This window comes from Tachysurus fulvidraco, chromosome 11 (genome assembly GCF_022655615.1).
Source record: "Tachysurus fulvidraco isolate hzauxx_2018 chromosome 11, HZAU_PFXX_2.0, whole genome shotgun sequence".
Taxonomy (NCBI): Eukaryota; Metazoa; Chordata; class Actinopteri; order Siluriformes; family Bagridae; genus Tachysurus; species Tachysurus fulvidraco.
Window position 1 is genome coordinate 9,347,585 of NC_062528.1, and position 25,460 is coordinate 9,373,044.

A 25,460-nucleotide genomic window follows, 5' to 3' on the forward strand; every position below is an offset into this window, starting at 1 on the left:
TTATTATTATTATAATTATAATAATAATAATAATAATAATAATAATAATAATAATAATTATTATTATTATTATTATTATCAGTAGTGTACATATTATTTGTATACATACCTGACTTACGTGTGTGTGTGTATATATATATATAATAAATTATAATTATTTTTATACTTATTATAAATACTATATATACAGTATTTAATATGGTAATATGGTTGATAATCTAATACTATAGCCTGCGTCAGGATTTCAGTGATGCACAGCTGTTTCTGAAATCTTGAATATTAAGCTAAAAGGTGTTTAGCATTCACAGTGAGCTTATATAACGTGTACATCAGTGAATGAATTAACGGATTGGTGAATGAATCTAACAAACGCTCCATTGACTGTTTTATATCGAGGCACAAGTCACCAATGCAGTAAAACAGGTGAATAGTTCATGTGCTCCACCTGGTGGTGGATATATATACTGCAGCAGCTGGTGAAGAGACGAACGTGTAGGTAAAATGCATCTTGAATTTCTAACATATCTCCTTATTATATATATATATATATATATATATATATATATATATATATATATATATATATATATGATATATATTGTTATCCTTATTGTATTACCTCTGGGATCTCTTCCAGGATCTATCTATCTATCTATCTATCTATCTATCTATCTATCTATCTATCTATCTATCTATCTATCTATCTATCTATCTATATTATTATTATTATTATTATTATTATTATTATTATTATTATTATATTTGTTATTATTGTCTGTCTGTCTGTCTGTCTAGAGCAAACATATATAAATAAACATGAATACAGACATGTAATATATAATAACTTAATTGAACTGAACCATAAAACACTATACATTGGTTTGTGCCCCTGACCAGTGTTTTACTATAGCCTCAAAAATGTGATTTGTGACAAATTACTCAAATTGCCAGAAGATTTCTATAAGTATTTGCATACATTTAACGATATTTAGTTGAAGACTTTGTAGTTTTTAAAAAGCTTGTGTTTTGTTTCCGTTTTTCAACACGACTTCGTAGGTCTATCAGTAATACGATATTTTTCTGACCAGCAGATGGCGTTTTGGAAAATACGACAGTGTCGAAGGGTGAAGGAGTCGCTTCAACGGCTGAGGAAACACCAGGTCACTCAGTGATAAGTACATGAGTACAGGTACAGGTAAAGGTAGTTAAACTCTATCTTTATATATATTTATTGTTATAGTTCTTGTACAGGATTTTAAAGATCATTATCTGGCCACCAAACTATAAGCCTAATCCAACAGCACTAGCTTTCAGTGTTGTTATTGTTTGTTAGCTATCTAGCTAGCTAGTTAGCCAGGGTGTGAAGACTGAAAGAATAACATTTGTTTACTAGTATATTAATGTTTAAAACAAACAAACAAACAAACAAAAAACATTGTAGCTTGCTGTACAACAGCGACCAGTTGTGCCCCTATGTTGTTTATTTGTAGTTATTTAAGTGCTGCTCAGGTCTGTCTAATACATTCACTAGTTTCACTAGTAATCAGAATGGAAAAAGTGCAGATTATAAGGTATTTCTCATGGAGAAAAGGAGTGTCGGGTCACGGCACCACAAAAAGCTGCTTTATAGTGCTGGCTGCAAAGTGTAAGGGCGCGATAACAAATGCAATGAGCAAAGAGAAGAAACAAACAGGAGAAAACGACAGAAAATGAAAGATTTGGGATCATTTCAAATTGAAAAGTAAAGAAAACGCCATGGCGTGTGTCCATTGCAAGATTGAGCTGGCAACACAACAGCACGTCGTCCATGCTGCAGCATGTTGATATGTTTACCTTTCTTCATTACAATCACATGCTCCTTTAAAGACTTTTAAAGCAAACACACGTTGAGAGAGAGAGAGAGAGAGAGAGAGAGAGAGAGAGAGAGAGATTTTTATATTCTGATTAATACATATGCCTAAAGCACTCGGTGTGAAACCATGCATGGACTCCAGTTCCAAGTTCCTGTTCATGTTTTTTGCCTCTTAAATACCACAAAGCATTTCAAGAAGACAGTAAAGGCTTATGTTATGCTTGAGCTGTAGATTTTAAATCTTTTAGTTCTGAAAGTAAAGTTGCATGACTTAAAGGCAGTTTTTTTTGTATTATTATTATTACAATTTTTATATATATATTTATTTATTTATTTATTTATTTATTTTAATGCATGCCTTAGTTTTGATGCTTTAAAAAATTTATTTGAAAGTAATTAATTTTTTAATTAATTAAATTTTTTTTTGTTTTTGCATCTCAGAAAAGGATTCATTTAAAACCCAGAATGTTTGGCACTTAAATGTACTTAATTCTTCTCAGTCAACTTAGTCATTGTTCACAGTACAAGTACAGACAGGGAAACAATGGGTAATATCTAAATGTTTATTTTTGATAGAAAATATTGTTGTATGCATTGCATACCGTGCATTTAAATAATGAAAGTTCATTATTCTTTAAAAAAAAAAAAAGGAAATCAATTAGTTGTTCATTTTAAGAGACCCATCTTATTTTCTCTTGTATATTTAATACTGTTCTTTAATTAAACAAAAATTAATTTTATCCAATTACTTGATTAATCGATGGAATTTTGGGTAGAATACTTGATTACTAAAATATTTGATAGCTACAGCCCTACTATGAATCTTTTCTGTGACAGATGTCTCGAGAGCAGCTGGTGGTTCAGCAGGCCAGAAAGGCTTTTCAAACTGGGAGATCCAAACCGCTGGATTACAGAATACAGCAGCTGAAAAACCTACAGCGTTTTATTACAGAAAAGCAAAATGACATCACTGATGCTCTCAAGAAGGACCTGTACAAGGTGAATTGTAATTCACAAAACTTTTATGCTGCTGCATGTTTTTTTTTTTTTGTTATACGGGTTCTTTTCTTTGCGTAGAGCGAGAATGGAACACTGCTGTATGAGATCCTCGGCCTTGAAGGAGAGATCAGTCTGGCTATGAGCAAACTGGCAGAGTGGGCAGCCCCCCGTCCTGTGGCTAAAAATCTTCTCACTATTATCGATGAGGTTTACATCCGTCCAGAACCTCTCGGCGTGGTGCTTATTATCGGAGCTTGGAATTATCCGATAGCCGTGACCCTACAGCCGCTTGTAGGAGCCATTGCTGCTGGTAAAGCAGTTAGACACTTAGAATGCTACTATTTTAGAAAAGCTCATGTCATTCTTATTCATATTCACCATATGAAGATTCTACTGTCAAATGGACTGAATATAAAAATACAATTGAAATACACAGCATTACATTACATTTATCTCCACTCATTTTGCTTTCTGCATCATCTTTTCTGTAGGTAATGCAGCGGTCGTGAAGCCGTCAGAGGTCAGCGTTCACACTGCCAAGGTCATGGAGCTCCTGCACATGTACCTGGACCCGGTAAAACCATACACAGTGTTCTTACTACCTACATGTTAACAATATTACTACATTCAGTCTATCATGAGGGTTTGGGAGCACTAATGAAATGTTTTTTTGAATACAGTGATTTTCAGTTCAGAATATATTATTGGGAACAACTTGAGGGAAAAGTAGAATTTTAAAACATTTAAAAAGACATAATACAGACTAAACATTTAAAAATACTGAAATCTGTTTATTTCTAATTGTAAATAAAGAAATCAGCCTTTTGGACTGTCAAGTAGACTGATATTATATATAAATACACAGTGAGATATAATATCATGCTTTCAATGCCATGCTGTATGCAAATACAGAATGACATAAATTGAAATAGATTCCCATCATTTTCTTCCATGATTTCAACTAAAACTTGCATTACTCTTTTAGGAGATGTACCATGTGGTGACTGGAGGAGTTCCTGAAACGCAGGAGTTGCTAAAGCAGCGTTTCGATCACATCTTCTACACAGGAAGCAGCACAGTGGGCAAACTGGTTATGGAAGCAGCTGCACGCCACCTCACACCAGTCACTCTGGAACTGGGGGGAAAAAGTCCCTGCTATATTGATAAAGGCTGTGACCTCAGAATTGCCTGTCGGTGAGCTTCATGTATCAGTTCTATAGGAGTCATGGAAAAATGTGTGGTGTTAAGCTTTCAGGTCAAGGTCTGTCATATGTGAGATAAGTAAATACACAAAGGCGTTTATTGTTAGACTATCGGTGTGTGATTGCTAGTCATTCCTGATTGGAAAAAAAAGGTTGTGTTAAGGAAATGTAGATTATTTTATAAGAAAGTCTAATTACTTGGCTCTGAGCAAGCAACATATAAAATAAACAAACATAAAAACTAATAAATTAAAAAAAAGATTTTGCCCTGTAGTGAAGTGAGCAACATTCTCTGCCTCCCACTAGCCAATCACAGGTGTCTGTTAGCTCATCTGTACAGAAATGGGCACCTTTTCTTGCAGTACATTGGTGTAATATCGACTTATCGGATGTTGATTCCAAGAAAAAGAAATACGTATTAAAAACAGCATAACCCCGAGTGTCGTCTTTCATATGACCCATTAACCACTGGTGTAGTCTACATGATACGCGGGTATACGCCGTATACCCACTAGGAAAGGCCAAGGATTTCCGTATACCAACTTAAAAAGCGTGAGGATACGTAACAGTATCGTTTTGGGACAGAACTTTCATTCATAAATTCACCCCGTCTGTATTGCGAACACAGACAGTGGTTGCGGTTGCGAATCACTAACGTTTTTGGATTATTGGGGCTTCCGTGGCCTGTGACCTGTTCTGACGTCACCTACCAAGGAGGAAAATCAGTTTCTTGGCGGTCTTTTTTGGCGCAAATTTGAAATTAACTAACTAATGTAAAAGAAGATATGAAACGAAAGCAGACTCAAAATACACTCTGAGTGTTTTCGGAAGCCTGCGCCTAAAGCTACAGCAGCTTCGGGTGACATTTCACACACAGTCCGAGTACAAATGTATTTGGAAAGCTTTGTAAACTACCAGTTCATTCAGTTCATAATATTCTGCAATGAAAGAGTGTTGGTGATAGAACTGAAGAAAGGTTTATTGTTCACTCTTAAATGTACATTGAAAATTGACAGCTGATAAAACCTGTTCTCCAGGTCCAACATATAACATTTAAGGCTAAATGTAGCTCTTAATGGTATAGGTATATACCCTCAATTTGTTCCAAAACTGTACTGTATGAGTTTCTTTCTTCTGTTTAACGTTACTGGGGCTCAGAGCAATGTGCAGTGATGTGAAGTGATGGCTTAGTTTTAAAGAATAAAAGATGAAATCCCAATGAAGAGCGATGCTCTTAACAGCTCTTTATTTTTTGTGCTTCTCACGTTGTTATTTTTCTGTGTTCTTACTGTAGCCGTATCACATGGGGGAAGTATGTAAACTGTGGTCAGACCTGCATAGCCCCTGATTACATCCTTTGTGAAAAGAGCATCCAAGACCAAGTGGTGGAGGAGATTAGAAAATGCATTCAGGTTGGTACCTATATAATATACCGGATTTAAAGAGAACTTTCGGTTGGGTTTAATACGTCACATTCAGGACTAAAAGGTAACCTTGGCAACAGCGACAGTGAAAGAAAAAAATAAATGCAAAAAAGTCGTTTTCATTTATTTAAAAAAATGTTGGTTGAAAACTTTAGAGCATGGTACTCGTGCGGAATTGGACCCCATGCTTTATTACACATGTTGGCCAAAACGTGATCTGGGTAGGGGACATGTTTTTGCTAGGTGGATTAATTAGCATACACAAGTGCTAAACAATCTTTTCAAAATCATGCGGAAATGTAAAAACACACAGAAGTGCAGTGCAAAACTGTCATGTAATGCTTCTGCTTACTATAGTCACCTCGATTGAAAGAAAATAAATTTGATAGACAGAATGTTGACTCTTTTTGTTTAGCACAAAAATACGTTGCTAATTAAAAGCTTTGTTAGAAAACAAATATATATAATACACATATAATCATTTGATGTAGCTAAATGTGACCAGTTAAGCACGCTGGAGCATTTATATTCATGATGCCCTTGCTGATATATTTAAGATCTGCTACCACTGTCTCATTGTTTAAATCTGCTTTAAAAACCCACTTTTATTCTGTATGTTTTAACTCTGTTTTTGAAGGTGTAGAATTTTTTGTTTTATTTTGGTTTGTTTTGGATTGTGTTTTTACTTTTGCACTGTTCTTGTTTGTTTTTACTTGATGTACAGCACTTTGGCTGCAACGGCTGTTTTTAAATGTGCTTTATAAATTACTAAACTAAACTGTGTAATAACAATGTAATTACATAGCCTGTGTAATAACAATGTAATTACATAGCCTGTGTAATAACAATGTAATTACATAGCCTGTGTAATAACAATGTAATTACATAGCCTGTGTAATAACAATGTAATTACATAGCCTGTGTAATAACAATGTAATTACATAGCCTGTGTAATAACAATGTAATTACATAGCCTGTGTAAGAACAATGTAATTACATAGCCTGTGTAAGAACAATGTAATTACATAGCCTGTGTAAGAACAATGTAATTACATAGCCTGTGTAAGAACAATGTAATTACATAGCCTGTGTAAGAACAATGTAATTACATAGCCTGTGTAAGAACAATGTAATAACAATGTAATTACATAGCCTGTGTAAGAACAATGTAATTACATAGCCTGTGTAAGAACAATGTAATTACATAGCCTGTGTAAGAACAATGTAATTACATAGCCTGTGTAAGAACAATGTAATTACATAGCCTGTGTAAGAACAATGTAATTACATAGCCTGTGTAAGAACAATGTAATTACATAGCCTGTGTAAGAACAATGTAATTACATAGCCTGTGTAAGAACAATGTAATTACATAGCCTGTGTAAGAACAATGTAATTACATAGCCTGTGTAAGAACATAGCCTGTGTAAGAACAATGTAATTACATAGCCTGTGTAAGAACATAGCCTGTGTAAGAACAATGTAATTACATAGCCTGTGTAAGAACAATGTAAGAACATAGCCTGTGTAAGAACAATGTAATTACATAGCCTGTGTAAGAACAATGTAATTACATAGCCTGTGTAAGAACAATGTAAGAACATAGCCTGTGTAAGAACAATGTAAGAACATAGCCTGTGTAAGAACAATGTAATTACATAGCCTGTGTAAGAACATAGCCTGTGTAAGAACAATGTAAGAACATAGCCTGTGTAAGAACAATGTAAGAACAATGTAATTACATAGCCTGTGTAAGAACAATGTAATTACATAGCCTGTGTAAGAACAATGTAAGAACAATGTAATTACATAGCCTGTGTAAGAACAATGCCTGCTTACTCTGTTGCAGAGATGTTGTGTTACTGAAGCCTTTAAGATTCGTCTGCCTCTGACATTAAATAAAACATTTCTCTGTCAGGAATTTTACACAAACGATCCTAAGACCTTCACAGACTATGGACGCATCATCAACCAGTGGCATTTCAAGAGAATAACGGGACTCATGGAGGGCAGCACAGTTGCTATAGGAGGCGGACATGATGAATCCCAGCGCTACATTGGTGAAAAAATATACATCTATATTATTGTGGAGAAATTAGTTACATTTAACAAGACATTGCCATGTGCACAGCACTAAATTTGACTTTACACTTCAGCTCCCACTGTCCTAAAAGATGTCACGGCAGAATCCAAGGTGATGCAGGAGGAGATCTTTGGGCCTGTACTGCCCATCGTCCCTATAAACGGACTGAACGAAGCCATCCAGTTCATTAATGAAAGAGAAAAGCCTTTGGCGATATACCTTTTCTCTTCTAGTAAGAAGGTAAATGACCTGAACTGTGCTGAATAAGTCATGCAGTTACACGTATACTGTATCTTTCAGGCTTACCGGTGACATTTAATTTCCAAGGTAATAAAGAAGGTGATGTTGGAAACCTCCAGTGGAGCGCTGTTAGCCAACGACTGCCTTGTACACTATACCATCAGTGAATTGCCCTTTGGTGGTGTTGGTAAGCATTCATGACTATGCAGCGGTTCACATTTTAAGTGGTTTCTTTCTAATTGAAGAAAAAAAGCCATTGTTGTTGTGGAAGACTTTATGTAAAAACCCCAAACCCAACAGGTAACAGCGGGACCGGATGCTACCACGGAAAATACACATTTGATCAGTTGAGTCACTTGCGCAGCTGCCTCATTAAAAATCTGAACATGGAAAGGCTCAACCTGATCCGCTACCCACCTCATACGGCAGAGAAACTACGCTGGGCCCGAGTTCTCCTTATCAAACAGGTGAACGTCAAACTTTGGCGACAGCTGGTGCAAGTTGCTATGCTCACAGCGCTGGCAGCTTTTGTGGTACAGGTATGCTTCACCTTCTTTCCCTTCTCCCTGCTTGCTTTTTCATACTTCCCAGTTGGGCTAGGCAAAGAAATCATGTTCTACTTTTACTGTCCACTTTAATAGTGGTCATTTATGCAGTTATCCAGTCCTTCAGTCATGTGGTAGCAGCACACTGCTTTATTGGTTTCCTGTGACTAATCTTCAATTGTCCACTGTCTTATTCCTGGAACCCAATGTTGTCTTCTGCTGTTTTAGACCAGCCACCTCAAGAGTTGTTGTTTTATGCACAATGAGATGCTTTTCTGCTCACCACACTTTGATTATTTAAATGGCCATCCATTCTGGCAACTCCAACCAATCTGGCTATAGTCTTCTGACCTTTCTTTTAAAAAGAAAATGCGTTCATACTTGCAGAACTGGTGTTCAATCTGTTTTTTTTTCCCACACCATTCCATGAGACCTGTTGTATGTGGAAAATCCCAGGAGATTGACAGTTCCAGAAATCTTTAAACCAAAATCCACCCCACAGTTAAGGTCATAGATATCACTTTTTTCCCTATGCTGATGTTTGATGTGATCATTTATGGAAGCTCTTGACCTGTATATTCATGATTTGATACCTCGTCATGTTGCTACATGATGGAATGATTAGATAGCATAACAACATACTGTAAATGAGCGTGTCCACAGGTATTCCTAAAAAAAAAAAATTGGACAACATGTGTCTAATAATAAAGTTTCTTAAGCATTGATCTTACTGTTAAAGAGGGACAAAATTTAGGATTTATGTGTAAGACTACTGCTATATATTTCCTTTGTACAAATATGAAGTTTGTATAACAGCATTACTATAATGAATTTTTAGTTCCCTTTGGTTCCTAATACCTGGTCAAATCACCATGGTGTAAGTATGAATCATAAAGGCTGCATTTATAAATTGCTTGCATTTTAATTTGGCCCCAGATTTAGGGCTATTTTAAATCTTCAACGAAATCTTTAACCCCAAGACTGGCCACAAAGGAAAGTTCTCCACAATGAGTCTCTGTCCATTTAAAAGAGATTTACTGAACTGGCTAAACCCCCTTCCTTATATAAACCAACCAAAGAGAATGAACAATAGGAAAATTACTGTCTAGGCTTGACTAGTTTTCTCTTGCATGGTCAGATGCTGATTTTTTTGCTGTAATTACCTTAGTGGGGGTAGGACGAGAAACTCAGCCAAACCAGGCTTTCTGTATTCATTTATGAAAAGCTATAGCTGGTGGTACATTGTTTTTATTTTCCTTTCAATGCGGGGTTGTGTACTGCATGAACTGATCTTTGTGTTGTGTCCTTTGCAGAGGTTCTTGAGATAAGGTACCTGAAAAGGAACACCGACAGTCACGTCCAGCCTTCTATGGAAACTTTGCCTTTTTACTGTAGCATTACTAATAAAGAGCAACACTAAACTGTAAAAAAACACTTTAGTTTGAAAATTGTGATAGTTTAAACCATGTGTTACAGCAAAATAAAATAATTCACTTCACATTGTGGACATTATTTACTGAATGCAAATATAACAGAAAAGATTCAATACTTATACAATGCAAATATAAGAGGCTATATTTCATTTCAATTATATTTTAACTGCATTGCATTTCTTTAAAAAAAATTTGTGACAAAGTGTATTTTATAATTGAATATTTGTGGTAGGCACTGGGCATATTAATTATACCACTTTTTCAGGATGTGTAGCTTATTATCATTAAATTGTACTAAACAGATTGTACAGGATAAACATTAGAATTTCTAGCATGTTGTGGAACCAGATTCCTGTAAAAAGAAGACATAAATCTTGTAACACAAGACGTTTGTAAAGATCCTAAACATGCACTTTTCCACTCTTTAATAGCACTTTTTGAGTGGCTTCCAATTTGAACAAACTCACCGCAATGTAGACATGATACAGATAACAATGTTATTTTAAACCCAGTATTAGCATCAAAATATTAAACCTGAGAATATTAGAACTTTAGATTTTTATTTATTTGTTTGTTTGTTTGTTTATTTTAAGAATTTTTTTAGGATTTTTAAGCACCGTTTTAAACTATCCCCTTTAATTTCCAATAACATTCCAATTATTCCATATAATTGGAATTATTTTCAATTATTTCCAATAAAATAGAATTCGAGTTCCAATGAGATTTAAAGAAACTGAATTTTTTATTTAGATGAGAATTATCCTTTCTTTGTAAGTAAAAATGCTTTGAGAAAATAAAATAAACTGTAAAAAATAAATGAAAACGTTGATGTCAGTTTATTTGCAAAACTTGTTACTCTTGAAAGTTTTATTATAGGAAGGTACGGATGGTATTTTATTGTTAGATTTTAATAATAAGTTTTACATTCTTGGCTGTTTAATAATTTATCTCATTCATCTGACGTGTTACTTTGGACTTTGAGGTGTGAAGGTTAGTTCACTCGATTCACTTTGTAACGTGGGTTAATGTCGGTCAAGTTATACGCAAGATATGATACAGTCTTGCCTTTTTTTAAATCAGAACAAAAGTGTTTTTGTTTATTTGCAGTTTGCTTGGTTTGTAACATTGGACACTGTGATTAATGTGTTCATTATTCAGTAACAGCTACAATAAAGGCTTTATGTGAGATGCACCTCCCCTCTGGGCAGCACACAATAAATACTGATCCATTCTCTGCTTGCTTGGACTTTTCTAAGTCACACTGGAGGTGTGCATTTGCTCTGTAACACTTACAAGCACAGATTCTAGGAATTTATCATTATTATTATTATTATTATTTATTTATTGACTAATTTTACCAGGAGAGGAAGAAATGGAGAAACAAGTGGTGGATGTAGCAAAGAAAGCCTTCAACACTGGTAGGTCTCGAGTCCTGCGGTACAGAGTTGAGCAGCTCCGAGCTTTACTGCGGCTCATCAGAGAGAAACAGGCGGAGATCAGTGCTGCTCTTACACACGACTTGCACAGGGTAAGAGCTGCTACAGTGCATCAGTGCTTATCTTATTATCACCACAGATATACTGCTTTACACTTAAAAAGAAAATTTGTATCGTTTGTAATTCTTATTATGTACCTTTAACTCTGAAATGTTTATATAGCTTACCTGTAAATAAAAAAAGATTTAATCTTTAAGGTACAGGTTTTGATAGGTGTGTGTGTATATATAACTTTTTTTTAGGTAAAGGGCAAATAGTAAAGGATACTACTCCAGTTTTCTCTATTAATTTACAGTTTACATTGGTTTCCTACTTGGATTGGCATCTCTATATTGTCTGGTGTGTGTGTGTGTGCGGGAGTGTCCTGTCCCCTGGGAATGGCTGTATGCTGGTCTATAAATGGATGGATTAGATCTCATAGAACAGTGGATCTCAGTGTGGCGTACAGGGTGGAGATGTGCATTGGGACTGGACTCGGAGCAAAAAAGTCACCAGAGCATCTGATTTTCCTCTGATAGAAGCAGGAAAGTGCTGTCAGATATATGCAGCTCACAGGACCAAGAAAGTCCATGATCACGGTGTATGAAGAGGTTGTCATTGTCTGTATTGACAATAGATAATAGTCCCATAGATCATAGTGAAGTGTGGACCAATAATGCAGGGAGTAAGGACCAGTCAGTTTTAGCAGATAGTCCCAGCAGAGCGAAATGCGCTTTGACGATTGTTCAGTGTAAATTCCTAGCACTAGTTAATATGTAACTATCATATTGTAATGAGAGTAAGGGAGAGATTTTTAATAGAGAGCAAGCATAGGCCAATTTTATTGTATTTAAAAATATTTGTATGGTTTCTTTCACCAAAAATACCCCGAAAATATAACAAAATAAAAAGGTGTAAGTCAGATTTATTGAATTTTTGTATTGTTTTGTATTATGTATTGAGATGTATTGTCGGGCCAAATAATTAACAAAAATCAAAACAAAAATCAAAACAAACGTGTAGCCAATGAGCAGAAAGGGGCGTGGCTTGTCAATATGCGGCGGAGAGAGTGTTCAGTGCGCATGTGTGACATTAACAGAAAGCGGTTTTAACATTGATATGGCGGATAAAAACAAAGAAAGAAAGCGAAGAAAGACTTACGATAAGGCAAGAAGTAGGACGTGTTAATATAGGATCAGCTTTCCAGCGCTGGAGAGAACTGGAGCGGGAAGTTGGTGCATATTCACAGATTGGAGTTTCCCGAGTCAATAACTCCTGAGCTAAACGCTGTTACTACACAAATAACACCTGTTTTCTATTGTAGTAATGTAGAGAGGCAGCTACAACCGTTTTGTGTAGTAACAGCGTTTAGCTCAGGAGTTACTGACTCTCCAATCTGTGAAAATGCGGCCAACTTTACTTAAGACGCCAAGGCACTTTTTCCCTTCTCGATAGGTGAGTAACGTTGATTTTATTTTGTTTCACAGAACTAATAAATGTTGTCTTTTGCATGATTATGCTTGTGTCATTTTTGTGTGTCTTGTTTGTTTATCTGCAATCGTATTGTTCTTTCCTTCAGCTATGATAGACAGCTATTTCTTTCTATTAGTTGCCTGGGTTACGTATGTATGTCTGGGCGGAGCTATAAATACAGGGGTGGGACCTATTTGGGTTAGGGGCGTGTTTGTTTTGGTGATTTCAAATGTCGACATTGGCTTTCAAACATCGGAGACCCTGCCTTTAATAGTTTTGATAATACTTATCTAATGATTATTTAAACATTATCTCACAAACCATAAAGGTTACAAGCATCTCGTACACCTAAACCAATTATTTGATTTCATGAACATTAAACAGACTTAAACGTATATCAGCAAAGCACATTATATGATTTTACATTTATATTATTTATGAATCACAAATGCTTGCAGTTCTTGCTGCTAAGGGTGGCCCAACCAGTTATTAGGTTTAGGGGGTAAACACTGGGCCATCTGGGTTTGGATTTTGTCTTAATAATAAAACCCTTCATTTAAAAACTACAGTTTGTATTCATTTCTGTTATCTTTGACTAATATTAGTCAATACTAAATTTGTTTGTTGATCTGAAACATTAAAGTGTGACATATGTCGGAACTCAGAGCCGGTCTCCAAGTCGACACATCACAGGGTGATCTCTTCTCTTAGGCCTTTAGTTAGATTTCACTGTTAACTCTAAAATTACTACAAAAATACTGAGAAAACTCCTCAGACCTGGATGAGAATGAGCAAACTTCTTTATTGTGGTCAATCAGCCAACAAATTATAATTTGCCAAATTCAAAGTAACAAATTGCCAAATTCAAAGTATCAAATTGCCAAATTAAAAGTAACAAATTGCCAAATTAAAAGTAACAAATTGCCAAATTCAAAGTAACAAATGAAAACCCCCAAAAAGAGCATGTCATGCAAAATCAATCAAGAAAAACAAGAACTCTCGTGACGTCCTTGCAAAAATAAAAACCACCCGCGGACACGGGCATGCGCCCGCGCGCGCACACGCGCCCCTACGCGCACACGCGCCCCTACGCGCACACGCGCCCCTACGCGCACACGCACCTTCTCCCCCGAAGAACCAAAAAAAAAACCTCAGATATCTTCTCAATATATACCCTGGCGCTCCTAGGAGCCCAGGTGCCATATCACCTTATTTACCGGCATTACCTCCTATGTTTTCTAAATACACTGACCCAATTTTCCCTTATTTCCAATTACCTTTCACCCATATGCCCATTTATGGATTTTCCTCCCCTTATTTTTCATGATCTCAGACCTGGGCCTTCTTCAGTCTGCACAACAAGTTTATGAGCACCACATGCCCATTTATGGATTTTCCTCCCCTTATTTTTCAGGGCCTAGATCTGTGGACCACTGTTTTTTTTCATTCTACATAACATGTTATTGCTATGGACCAAGGTCTGAGAACCATGGTGTTCTTCATTTTCCATAACAATTTATGAGCTAAGGTCTGGGAACAATGGTCTTTTCCCTTCTACATAACAAGTTGTTATTACAAATGTGCTCAGACTGACTAGGCCTGACAGCCCCGAATCTGGTTGCAATAAACATCTTTGGCCTACAACATCACCTACATATGTCTTATGACAGCAATTGTAATATTTTGCAAGGCCTAATACTTTACTTTGGTTATAGTATTGTAAGGAATAATATTTTAATTATTTCTACTAAGATTTTTTCCAACACAAACATGCAAAAAAAAAAAATCAGGAAGGGGGCCAACACTTTTTCACACCAGTGTATGTATGTATATTGTCAGGAAATGTATCCAGTGAAACAAATGTGCTATATACTGTCTTTTTGGCTGCAGAGTGAGTTCAACACACCGCTTTTGGAGCTCATTGGACTTGAGAATGAAATCAAGCTGGCTGAACGTGAACTCAGTGACTGGACAAAACCTCAGCCGGTTCAGAAAAACCTCATCACCATGACAGATGATGTGTTTATTAAAGCTGAACCTTTGGGTGTGGTACTGATCATTGGCGCCTGGAACTACCCATGGGCTCTTACCTTGGGCCCGCTCATTGGAGCAATTGCAGCAGGTAAGCTAGGGCTTATAGGAGCTGTCATACTTCCATTCCTTCCTTTTGCAGTTAGCTACATATCTGTACCTTAGACTCATTGTAGTGACTGAACAATTCACAGTAGCCACTGAATAATATGCTTTCAGATGATAATAAAACAGGTTGTAATTTAAGGTTTAACTCTAAAAGAGTGCAAATTACTAAGAACTGTCATCTTTTTCCACATTATACTTTAAAATTCACTTGTGCAGAAATGTTCAATCACTCTGAAACTTCTCTTGTAAGGCAATGCTGCTGTGGTGAAGCCTTCAGAACTGAGTAAAAATTCAGCCAGCCTTCTGAAAGAACTGCTACCTCAGTATTTGGATCAGGTCTGTGACTTCCAGTGAGTTTTCGTTTTGCAAGTATGGACAAAGCATAAATCTATTAACTACACCAATGTGCACCAAAGCTCTCTATATATAATATATATAATATATAATAGAGTACGATGATGTAATTGCCTAGTCAAGTGCATTAATAGAGACATAAAAATGAGTGTAACTCGTTGAATAGTTGGGTCTCTTCATCCTCTTCTTTGGGTCTCTTCTTCTTTTTCTTCTTCTTCTTCTTCTTTCATAATTGCTTATTGTGTATTATGCCGTGTTTAAAGGAAAATGATTGTTTCTGTTTGTCTAACATGCATATCTGATTTTAAATACTTTTTTCATTGCACATTGCACATAAAATATATTATTCAGGTCTGGCTAACATATTTATTTTCCCTTCAAGTGTAACCCCAAGTCAGCAATGCTAGCTAGCTATACAGTTATACAGTATGAGCAAGTGTTGACTTAGTCTGAACATCGGCACTGCTGTGATTCAGCTTAGACAAGAGGCCTGAATCCTGAATAAGCCACACTCACATTATATTGCATCAGCTTGCTGGCTAACAGTGACAGTTATTTTTTCATTCCTGTTAAACGTGCACACAGTGGAATTGGCGTCTCTTCTAATCTTTTAACCTTCAGCTGATGAGCTTTCATAGTTTAAGTCAGAAGTTACGTTTACAAAACGTACATCGTTCGTTATTCCCACCGATAATATTACTAACTGTTCGGCATATCTAATGTCAATGGGATTCAATGCGGTTTTACTAAAATATAAACACTCTTAGAAGTCTGCTAGTGGTCTATTAGTGGACAAGAACAAACTGTTGTACAATAGACTCCAATTTGCTTGGATTTGTCATTCCTGCATGTTGCTAATTCTAAAAATGTTAAATGTTATATCTGTGGGCGCTAATTTATCTGCCAGGTGAAAGACAATTCAGAATAAGTAAGCATGCTATAGAGGGGCATCACACCACCATCAAGCGCAAATGGTTTAAATATGCATTACAAAACAATGGTTGATTTCTGAAAGTCAACAGAAGTGGAATTCTTATTGACCTGGGTGCTTCATGCTTCGTGATCTCTCCATGTCTGGCTTGTTTCTATGGCGATTTTTTAGTTTAGTTCAGCATCAGCACATGACATTTTATCCAGAGCCCGAACTAGAGTCTACGTTCATTTTACTGGTCCAACTTTATGTTTGTTCTCAGTTCTTAGTTATGAATCTACATAAGTATGACTGTTGTGTAATCTACTGACTGTTTGAATATTTTAGGACATGTACCATGTGGTGATTGGAGGAGTTCCTGAAACGCAGGAGTTGCTAAAGCAGCGTTTCGATCACATCTTCTACACAGGAAGCAGTACAGTAGGCAAACTGGTTATGGAAGCAGCTGCACGCCACCTCACACCAGTCACTCTGGAACTGGGGGGAAAAAGTCCCTGCTATATTGATCAGAACTGTGACCTTGCGGTTGCTAGCCGGTAAAACATTGTTCACAAACTGCATTCATACAATAATTTAAATGCACGAAAATTCTGTCTTTATTACCTAAAAATAGGTTAGAGTTTGCTATATATGTTCAATTTATTGGGTTCACTGGATAGTCATCTATATTTTCCTGTACACCCCACATTTTGTCATTACTAACCAGGTTTGTTTGCTGGACCACTGTTTACTTTGCTGACAAGCTTCGGGATTACTATATCCCTCACTGTGCATGGACAAAGATAGACTGTAGTCTCTAAACTTCAAAAGTCTAATAAACTTGCCTGTATATAGTGGATGTAGTAAGATGTTGACACAGAACATAATGTTTCAAATGAAACTGGACATTTCAGAACACTGTCCTTAATCAGCTATGTATCTACAGTGCTTGTGAGGCTAGAAGTTGTGAATACTCTTATATGGTGCAGGGGAAGTGTTCACCTCACAGTTCACGCCCTCGGTTCAATCCACAGCTGTGCAGAATTCCTGTGCTGTGTGGGTTTCCTCCTACCTGGCAAAACATGCTGATGTCTGGGCTAAGATCAATTCCCCTATAGTGTGAATGAGTATGTGAATGTGTGGGTGCCTGGTCTCCTGCAACGGCCTGGCATCCCATCCAGGGTTTATTCTCACCACAGTGTTCCCAGGATGAACTCCAAATCATCAGCAGTAAGCCTAATTCTTTGTGTAGCTCATTAACTGCTGGTTCTCGAGTCCTAACATGACTCGGCATTAGGATCTTTATTTAATAAAGTAAAGGTACTTTTGAATGTACTGTAGCCTGTAGACAAATGATTGCTCTAATGTTAAGTGTAAAGCATAATGCTATGCAAGTCTGATTAGATTTTCAATTTGATTATTCCAGTAAAATGATAATAAAATCATTTCACTACTAATAAACATTTATTGATTACGTGTATCTATTACCTTGGTTAGATTTTCAAATGTGACATTTTTAGAATTTAACAAGACATTGAATCAAACGTTTTTTCTAGACCTTAGTATGCTGTATAGTGTAGTATTATGTTTCCGTTTTTGCTTCTGTCTTCAGTCGAATCACTTGGGGAAAGTTTTCTAACTGTGGCCAGACCTGCATCGCACCAGACTACATCCTCTGTAATGCCAGCATCCAGAACAGACTGATTGAAGAGATTCGCCAGACATTACAGGTTTGCTCTCTGAAATAGTCTTTCAAGGACATCATATTCTTCCCAGAATATAAAGAATGTACAGTACTCTGATGTTCGTGCTTACTTCAGGAGTTCTACGGTGAGAACCCGAAAAGCTCTCCAGATTACGGCCGTATCATCAACCAGAATCACTTTGAGCGTGTGCTAGCTCTGATGGAGGGATGCACTGTGGCTGTGGGGGGAGAGAGCGATAAATCACTGTGTTACATTGGTATGGATATGACTTGTGATTAAATAAAAATATAAAATGTTTGTGTCATCCGGTAGGGTCGTAGTTTGTTTCGTTGTTGGATTTGTGTACAGCATTAGTGGATGTGTATTTCCTGGTTTCTGCCAGCTCCTACCGTTCTGAAGGATGTTTTGCCTCACGCCAGGATAATGCAAGAAGAGATCTTTGGACCCGCGCTGCCAATCATCACTGTCAGTGATGTCAATGAGGCCATTCGCTTTATTAATGACAGAGAAAAACCTTTGGCTCTTTATGTCTTCTCTTCTGATAAGAAGGTATTTTTATATTCTGAGCAGCTGATAATATTATGTAATACACAGTATGTCTAGGAGAAACTTCTTTAAATTAATTTCAAGGGGTTTCGTATCTTTTTTGTCTTTTTGTGAAGGTGATCAAGCGAATGCTGAATGAGACGACTAGCGGAGGAGTGGTGGTTAATGACGTAATGATCCACTACACAATCAGCTCGTTACCCTTTGGTGGAGTAGGTAGGTCAACCTGTTAAAAACACAAGCTTTTCATTTGCGTATAAACATATCATCGTGCTCGGGCTTGAGTAGCGGGTGTATTGGACTAATCATGCTCCTAGAAACAATCAATAAAAACACAAAATTGCATCTCATCTTTGCAACTGGGTTTATTTTTTAAGCTATGTTTAAGCAATTATTTGGTAGTATGGAGTCAGTAAGCTTTCCCACTCCTGGTAGCCACAGTAATAATGTTTGTCAGTAGATGGTGCAACTGGCATTCTAGCAACTTGCAAAGTTTTCTTGTGCTGAAAAGAAAATATACAGCTTACTGTATGTGTGCATTATATCATACCAGATGAAGGAGAAGCTCTACTGTCTTCGCTCCTATAGGTATTTGCTGCACCAGGTCACATTTGCATGAAGTTAGACCCATATCCAGAAAAATAATAGACCCAGAAAAAGAATAAACAAATTATCTGTTTGTTTCGAGCGGAACCAAAATGTGAACGTTTCTATTCTTGTGTTTAAATATCTAATATAACAAAGAAAGAAAACGCAGAAAAGAAATGCTTATTCCTGTATCTACACAAGCTGTATGCAAGCCTAGTATTATAAAAAAAATAGTAGATTTTGAAAGTTATACAACTCGACAGCTGTCTATTTTGATAAGGAATCACACAGGCTATGAAAATTTGCTGTTTGTGCTTCAACATATAATTATAAAATAGCATGTAATAATTTACTGGAGGATTGTCAAAACCCAAAAAACAATGATTTTAAATAATGAATGTCCTGTTTAAAAATATATCATATAATCATGTTAAGCCCTATCTTTTCTTTAATTTACTAAGCTAAGCTGTTTTTGTTAAGAGAAGCTTTAATGGTGAGAAAATGTTACTAGTGCTAGGTCTGTCTTTGTCTGCATGCTTTACAAATACATAGCCATTTTTCGAGAAGCCAGCAAAAGCAACACAATCACGTAGAGGCTGGAAAAGTGTCATTCATCCATCATTTATATGAATCATTCATTTATTTATTACATCCTTGTAAGACAGAATACATGTGTATGAATGAGAGGGAGGGAAGTAGAACGGTGAGGTAAAAGGGGGCTGAAGAGAAAGAAGGTGGTGCAGGGGGTTAGTGTGGGTGGAGAAAAGTGTCAGGAGTGTTGTGTGACAGAAGTTTGTCAGCAAGAATCAAAGAAAAGGTTTTCAAGACGTTAGACTGCTGTATGTGTTAGAGACTGTAGCAGTGAGGAAAACACACGAGGCAGAGATGGAGGTAGCAGAGATGAGGATGTTGAGGTTTTCTTTAGGAGTGATGAGGATGGATAGTATTAGAAATGAGCACATCAGAGGGACAGCTCAGGTTGGCTGTTTTGGGGACAAGGTCAGAGAGGCTAGATTGAGATGGTTTGGTAAAAGGATGTTGGAGATTGAGCTGCCAGGTAAGAGGTCAAGATGAAGGCCAAAGAGGAGATATATGGGTGTGTTAAATGAGGTGCGAGAGTAAAGGATGCTGAGGACAGAGTTAGGTGGAAACAGAAGTTTCACTGTGGTGACCCCCAATGGGAAAAGCCGAAATTAGAAGAAGATTTATTTATTATATCCTTGCTTATTAATTTTGTAGCTTTTAGGTCAGCCAAACCTTTTAGACATTTTCTTTACATTTTTACAAAGTCTGCGCATCTCTCTCTCTCTCTCTCTCTCTCCCTCTCTCTCTTAGGAAACAGTGGGATGGGCAGATACCACGGCAAGCACACCTTTGACCAGTTTAGTCACAAACGTGCTTGCCTCATCAAGTCTTTAGGTATGGAGAGTCTGAACAAAGCACGCTATCCTCCACAAACAGCGTCCCGTCTGCGCAGAGCTCGGTTCTTCATGCAGAGACGCTTATGCAGCTGTACACAACTCACCAGCACCTGGGCTGTCATCTCCACCATGCTGGCCTTGGGTCTGCTCATTGCCTTACTGGTCGTCCTGCTCAAGGTTAGCAGCCATGATCCCCATAAACATAGGACAATTAATTTATTCATAATAAAAAAAAAATGAACCAACATGTGGCATCATGCATTCACATGTCATCCATGTAAAAATCTCTTTTAATCTCATATTATATTAATTAGTCTATCTTATGTTAATTGCACCTCTGTACAATGAAGATTTTCTGAGATTCCCAGAATTCCCAGAATGTGGCACACACTTAACACTCGCTAGACGCTATATGCTTACTGTATAGTGAGTCAGTCTATTAAGTGGCATCATACCGTGAATATGTGTGAGTTTGTCAGTTCTTCAATCCTCATGCCTGATGTTTTTTTTTCCCTTAAAACTGTTGCTGTAGCAGTGACATGTACACTTAGAGCAAGCTTTTTAGGACCACTGCATCCTTCTGTATTGTCAAACCCAGTAAAAAAACTGTCCGGTCAAAGACAGTTAGGATCATGTTTTTTTGACATTAATGGAATTTGACTTCAGGAAAAAACATCCTGAGAAGTGATTCACCCAAAATGCTTTTTCTGTTGGTACCTAAGCACTTGACTTTAAAATCACTTATTATTGTCTTGATGTGTGATTTTGTCCTGACGTTCTTTTTTTTCTGCTTTGGAAGTGCTCTAGCATAGTCGCTGCTTCAGCTGGGGCTTTATTAAGCTGAAAACAAAATCTCACACTTTCTTTGCTTTTTATCATCTACCCTGAGGACTGAAGAACAAAAATCACAGAAATCTATTCAACCCCTGTATTAATCTTTAAAATAAACGTACAGCTTAAAGATCACGATTATTAGTGTACAATGCTGTCAAAAAGTATTTTCATTCTGCTGCTTGAAAGTAATCGAACCCTAAAGTAAAATGTGCTGATGTCTTGGAGCTGATAAGGGATTTGATTAATGAGCAATGCATTTTTAAGGTAAAACAGTGCTCAAATAAAAGTGTGTCCTCACTTTTTTTTTTTTCTTGAGGACTCAAATAAAACTGCTGATTTAGCCACGGCTGCTGTTACGAAGACAAATATCTGCCCTGGATATTATTTTAAATGAAGAAATTGTGAATCTTACAAAAAATAACAGACAAAAATCTACACAGGACACAACAGGACTGTCAAGCAATAGAAAAGTGAATAAGGAGCCAGGTTCAAATTTCAAGTGGACCAAAAGTCCAAAATACATCCAGAGATAAAAAAGCGAAACAACAACAAAGAAAAAAAGACAACACACACACTTTCTAAACTGAGTTAAATGACAAGGAACTGCAAGTGCTAGGGGGGACCTTGATGGAACAGACGAATCAATGTTCGATCAAACTAAAGTTTGACACAGACTGAGTAACAGCAAGCTTTACAGAGCTTTCTAGATGTCAACAACCTCTTTATCACTTCACTAGCACTCCTGAGAAGCGCTAAGATACAGTCGTACCTCGAGTTTGCTCGAAGCCATCTGACAAAACCTGAAAAAAGAACACAAAATGAGACTTTTGGCCTGAAGGCAACGCACTTGGTGTTTGTGACAACCAAAATACACAAATAACACCATCATGTAGGCAGACCGATGTCCTGTGGTGACGTCTCAGCAGGAGGGATCGGAAAGCTTGTTTTGGGTTGTGTTTTGAGACAGAAAAAATTTCATCAGGACAAATATGAAAAAGAATGAAAGGGTCGGGGAGGTGGGACAAAATAATTTGAAGGCGTTAATATGATTTATATTGAATGTTTCATTTTGTTCCACAGGGAATCGTGATTTGAAGATGCCTTAAGACCTACACCTCAAGACATGCTGCAGAATTGAAGCAAAGTCTGCCAAACTGTAGTGCATTTATTCTTCCTGGCAGTGTTTACATGTTTTGTTTGCTTGTTCTTAAACCTTCTTACAGATTCGTACAGCAGCTGAAATGCCAGTAGGACAAACACAGACTTGTCAGCATTGCTTAGATTTCCTGAGCATTGGACAGGGAATTTGAATTGCTGATGGTTTCGGATAAGCTGTTTTCACTGTTCAGTGACGGCAGCAACAAAGAGCTTGTTCTTTTCTGCTTCTTGCTTTGATGCTCAAGCCAGACTCTGAGACTCTCAGGAAGGATTTGGCATCATTGAACTCCATAAAATGCCACCAGGTGGCGTCATGTCACTATATTATAACATGAACTCATCTCTTTTTAGTAATTGTCTCAATTTATTTCAGAAGTTTGGAAGTAACACTGTTGTTATCTTTTGTAATTAATTTGTTAATTAAAAAAACTCATCAAATGTCAAATAATATTCACAATATAATAAAAGTGCACACCAAACCCTTTTGATATAGAGCCTTCATTATCAAAACTAATGTTTTTCTTTAAAGTGCCATTAGAACTGATAAATCTTTAATATTTTGGTCTCGATTTATATCATGAAAGTCTGACTCTTTGACTGACTCTAATCCCCTTGAGTCGGAATATTTCAAATTCAGCATGCATTGTTCTTCTCAAATATCATCTAGGTTTACATTCCACATTTGCTATACCACATGCTGGGAATAGAAATAGATTATACTCGTGTGCTCGTGGACGTCCTGTCTTTTCCATATGTGATTCATGTGCAGTGATTCTGTATTTCATCAGATTGCAATTCTGCCATGACTCACAGCATCTAGTGGACCCCTGAGGCAATGACCCCCCTCTCTGGTACTGCTTTACCACTCTGTACTCTGCATTCCAGCACAAGCTCAGAGTTGAAGTGTCTGTTTACTTTAGATTATAGTCCTTAATGTGGCTTTACAGTTCTAAGGGAATACAACATCACTGAATATATGCATGCTTCTGATGCTTTCAGAACTGAAGCTTTGGGGCTTTTTTTTTTTTTTTTTTTATCAAACTTACTCTACATCATCAGTTTTCTTTTTCTTTGTCCACTTGTTTCTACTGATTCTGTGAACATCAAGACTGCTGTTTTCTCAATTATGGTCACCAAGCTCCTTTATGTAATGAGCATTGCAATTTATTTCTTGAGTACAGCAGCTTTTTGAGGCAGGACACAGATATAGGTAGACACAGAGTGGGTCATTTTAAATCTGTACTCTGAAACAAAAAAAGAAAAAATGAGATGACGTTGTATCGGAGATATGAATTGTGTCTTGCTGACAGATTAAAAAAAAATACTGGTCATTTCCCTGAGTGTCACTTTACTATAGCCTTTATCATTAGCAAAAATATGAAGAGAGAGGAAAAGGCAGACAGAGTTGACTCACACACACATACACACACACATACACACAAACATACACACGTGTATCATTATTGGATTTTGTACAAGAATATTCACTGGAGATTTTTCTTTCTGAATTTTCCACTGAGAAAATTTAGTCCAAGTTGACTTTGCTTGTTTTTGAGTTATGAATATACACTGAATATCAGTCAAACAGTCAAACTATATTGGTGATAATAAATAACACTTGGTGGGCTGTGATTTCCACTACCGTGTGATTACCCCTTGGCTATTCTGCTCAAATCCCATTTTGAGAACCAAAGTAGTGGACTATTCATCTGTCCATCCATCAATCCATCCATCTATTTTCTGTACTGCTTATCATACACAGGGGTCACAGGGAACATGGAGTTTATCCCAGGGGACTTGGGGCACAAGGTATGAGACACCATGGATGGGAAAACAACCACACTTATCTTATACAAACACTGCAATCTCTTTATTTTGTTTTTGCTGCATTCAAAGCATAAAACCTAATCTCAAAATCAGGTCTTCTCATGTCTACGTGATTAGAAAGCTTCAGAGAGGATTAGCGGTTCTCACGTTAGCCTCGGACCTCTGCGGTTGGGGGTTTGTTTCCCGTCTTTGCCCTGAGTGTGGAGTTTGCCTGTTCTCCCATTGGTTCAGGGGGTATCCTCTGGCTACTCTATTTTCCTCCCCAAGTACAAAGGCATGCATTGTAGGCCGGTTGGCATTTTCTAAATTATGTGTAGTGTGAGTGTTTGTTTTATTGTGTCCTGGGATTGACTCCAGGTTCCCTGCGACCCTGTGTAGAATAAGTGCTACAGAAAAGGGCTTAACGGATGAAGTGCTGCTGTATGATTGTATGATTCTTTTGTGTGGAGTTGATTTTCTCTGGATAGACATTATCATCCTCTCATCTCGTTCTTTTTGCAAAAAAAAAGTGGCACATCTCTGTCTTACAGCTCCAGTGTTGCAGTTTCCATGACTACATATTAACCCTGCTAACCTTGGCATGCACAGCATTTATGAATATGCGTGTGTGTGTGTGTGTATGTATGTGTGTGTGTGTGTGTGTATGCGCTCGCTAAGTGACTGTACCTCCCACGCTAGGCCCACATGTCTCTCTCTGCTAAACACACCTTCCTCTCAGCTTCCCATGTGGTTCTGCTCTCTCCTCCTACTGAATATAAGCAGATTTGGGTAAATGACTGAGAAAGTGTAATCCTGTACTGATACAAATTACAGGACTAATGATGTCATCAGTACCGTTACTTTAATGCTACCTAATCTTTTTATTCGATTAAATTCTACTTCTATGTAAAGTAATCCTATCCTGATTTTATATCACAGTGCCGTTGAATGCTAGGATATAATTGCTCAGAAGCTGTTGGTTTGTTTTCTATAACAGAAGCTCTGACAATAGTTTATACTAAACATGCTGCACATAAAAAGATGTTTTAATTGTTAAAAAATGTAAACTTTAAAATTAATATTTTTAAATTCAATTTAAACTTTAATTGCATGTATTCGTTTATTGCTTCTTTCTTTTTATTATATAGATTTATTTCTTTTTTCTCTCTCTCTTCTGTTTCTATACCTCTATAAAGCTGCCTTGAGACAATGGGAATTGTTAAAAGCGCTATACAAATAAATTTAATTTAATGTTTAAAATTGAGAGGAGAC

The 25,460-nt window shown here is 36.9% G+C and overlaps 2 protein-coding genes across 6 annotated transcripts; both read left to right on the forward strand.

Annotated features, from left to right (window-relative positions):
* The first annotated feature begins 1,046 nt into the window (after positions 1-1,046).
* Positions 1,047-9,843, forward strand: aldh3a2a (aldehyde dehydrogenase 3 family, member A2a). 3 transcript variants are annotated; one of them, XM_047820682.1, is made up of 11 exons: positions 1,047-1,189; positions 2,690-2,851; positions 2,930-3,161; positions 3,343-3,425; positions 3,837-4,045; positions 5,348-5,465; positions 7,396-7,537; positions 7,634-7,800; positions 7,888-7,987; positions 8,101-8,339; positions 9,659-9,843. In XM_047820682.1, exons 2-11 carry the CDS (start codon positions 2,690-2,692, stop codon positions 9,671-9,673), a joined length of 1,467 nt encoding a protein of 488 aa, XP_047676638.1. In that variant the 5' UTR covers positions 1,047-1,189; the 3' UTR covers positions 9,674-9,843. The 3 variants fall into 3 exon arrangements, with proteins under 3 accessions (XP_047676638.1, XP_047676637.1, XP_027031032.2); XM_047820681.1 differs by having other exon boundaries at positions 1,052-1,195; XM_027175231.2 differs by having other exon boundaries at positions 1,065-1,201.
* Positions 9,844-9,983: 140 nt separating this feature from the next.
* LOC113661223 (aldehyde dehydrogenase family 3 member A2-like) lies at positions 9,984-23,709 on the forward strand. 3 transcript variants are annotated; one of them, XM_047820678.1, is made up of 11 exons: positions 9,984-11,045; positions 11,140-11,306; positions 14,617-14,848; positions 15,116-15,201; positions 16,478-16,686; positions 17,742-17,859; positions 17,950-18,091; positions 18,218-18,384; positions 18,498-18,597; positions 20,305-20,567; positions 22,305-23,709. In XM_047820678.1, exons 2-11 carry the CDS (start codon positions 11,151-11,153, stop codon positions 22,317-22,319), a joined length of 1,488 nt encoding a protein of 495 aa, XP_047676634.1. In that variant the 5' UTR covers positions 9,984-11,045; positions 11,140-11,150; the 3' UTR covers positions 22,320-23,709. The 3 variants fall into 3 exon arrangements, with proteins under 3 accessions (XP_047676634.1, XP_047676635.1, XP_047676636.1); XM_047820679.1 differs by lacking the exons at positions 9,984-11,045; positions 11,140-11,306 and adding an exon at positions 12,647-12,708; XM_047820680.1 differs by lacking the exons at positions 9,984-11,045; positions 11,140-11,306 and having other exon boundaries at positions 14,812-14,848; positions 15,116-15,215.
* The last annotated feature ends 1,751 nt before the right edge of the window (positions 23,710-25,460 follow it).

Excerpts from the sequence above, each read along its gene's own strand:
- aldh3a2a (XM_047820682.1), top strand. The coding sequence starts at position 2,690 with ATGTCTCGAGAGCAGCTGGTGGTTCAGCAGGCCAGAAAGGCTTTTCAA. Across the intron at positions 4,046-5,347 it reads GACCTCAGAATTGCCTGTCG|CCGTATCACATGGGGGAAGT; the intron begins GTGAGCTTCATG and ends TTCTTACTGTAG. Across the intron at positions 7,538-7,633 it reads TGAATCCCAGCGCTACATTG|CTCCCACTGTCCTAAAAGAT; the intron begins GTGAAAAAATAT and ends TTTACACTTCAG.
- LOC113661223 (XM_047820678.1), top strand. The coding sequence starts at position 11,151 with ATGGAGAAACAAGTGGTGGATGTAGCAAAGAAAGCCTTCAACACTGGT. Across the intron at positions 15,202-16,477 it reads TACCTCAGTATTTGGATCAG|GACATGTACCATGTGGTGAT; the intron begins GTCTGTGACTTC and ends TGAATATTTTAG. Across the intron at positions 18,385-18,497 it reads TCTTCTCTTCTGATAAGAAG|GTGATCAAGCGAATGCTGAA; the intron begins GTATTTTTATAT and ends CTTTTTGTGAAG.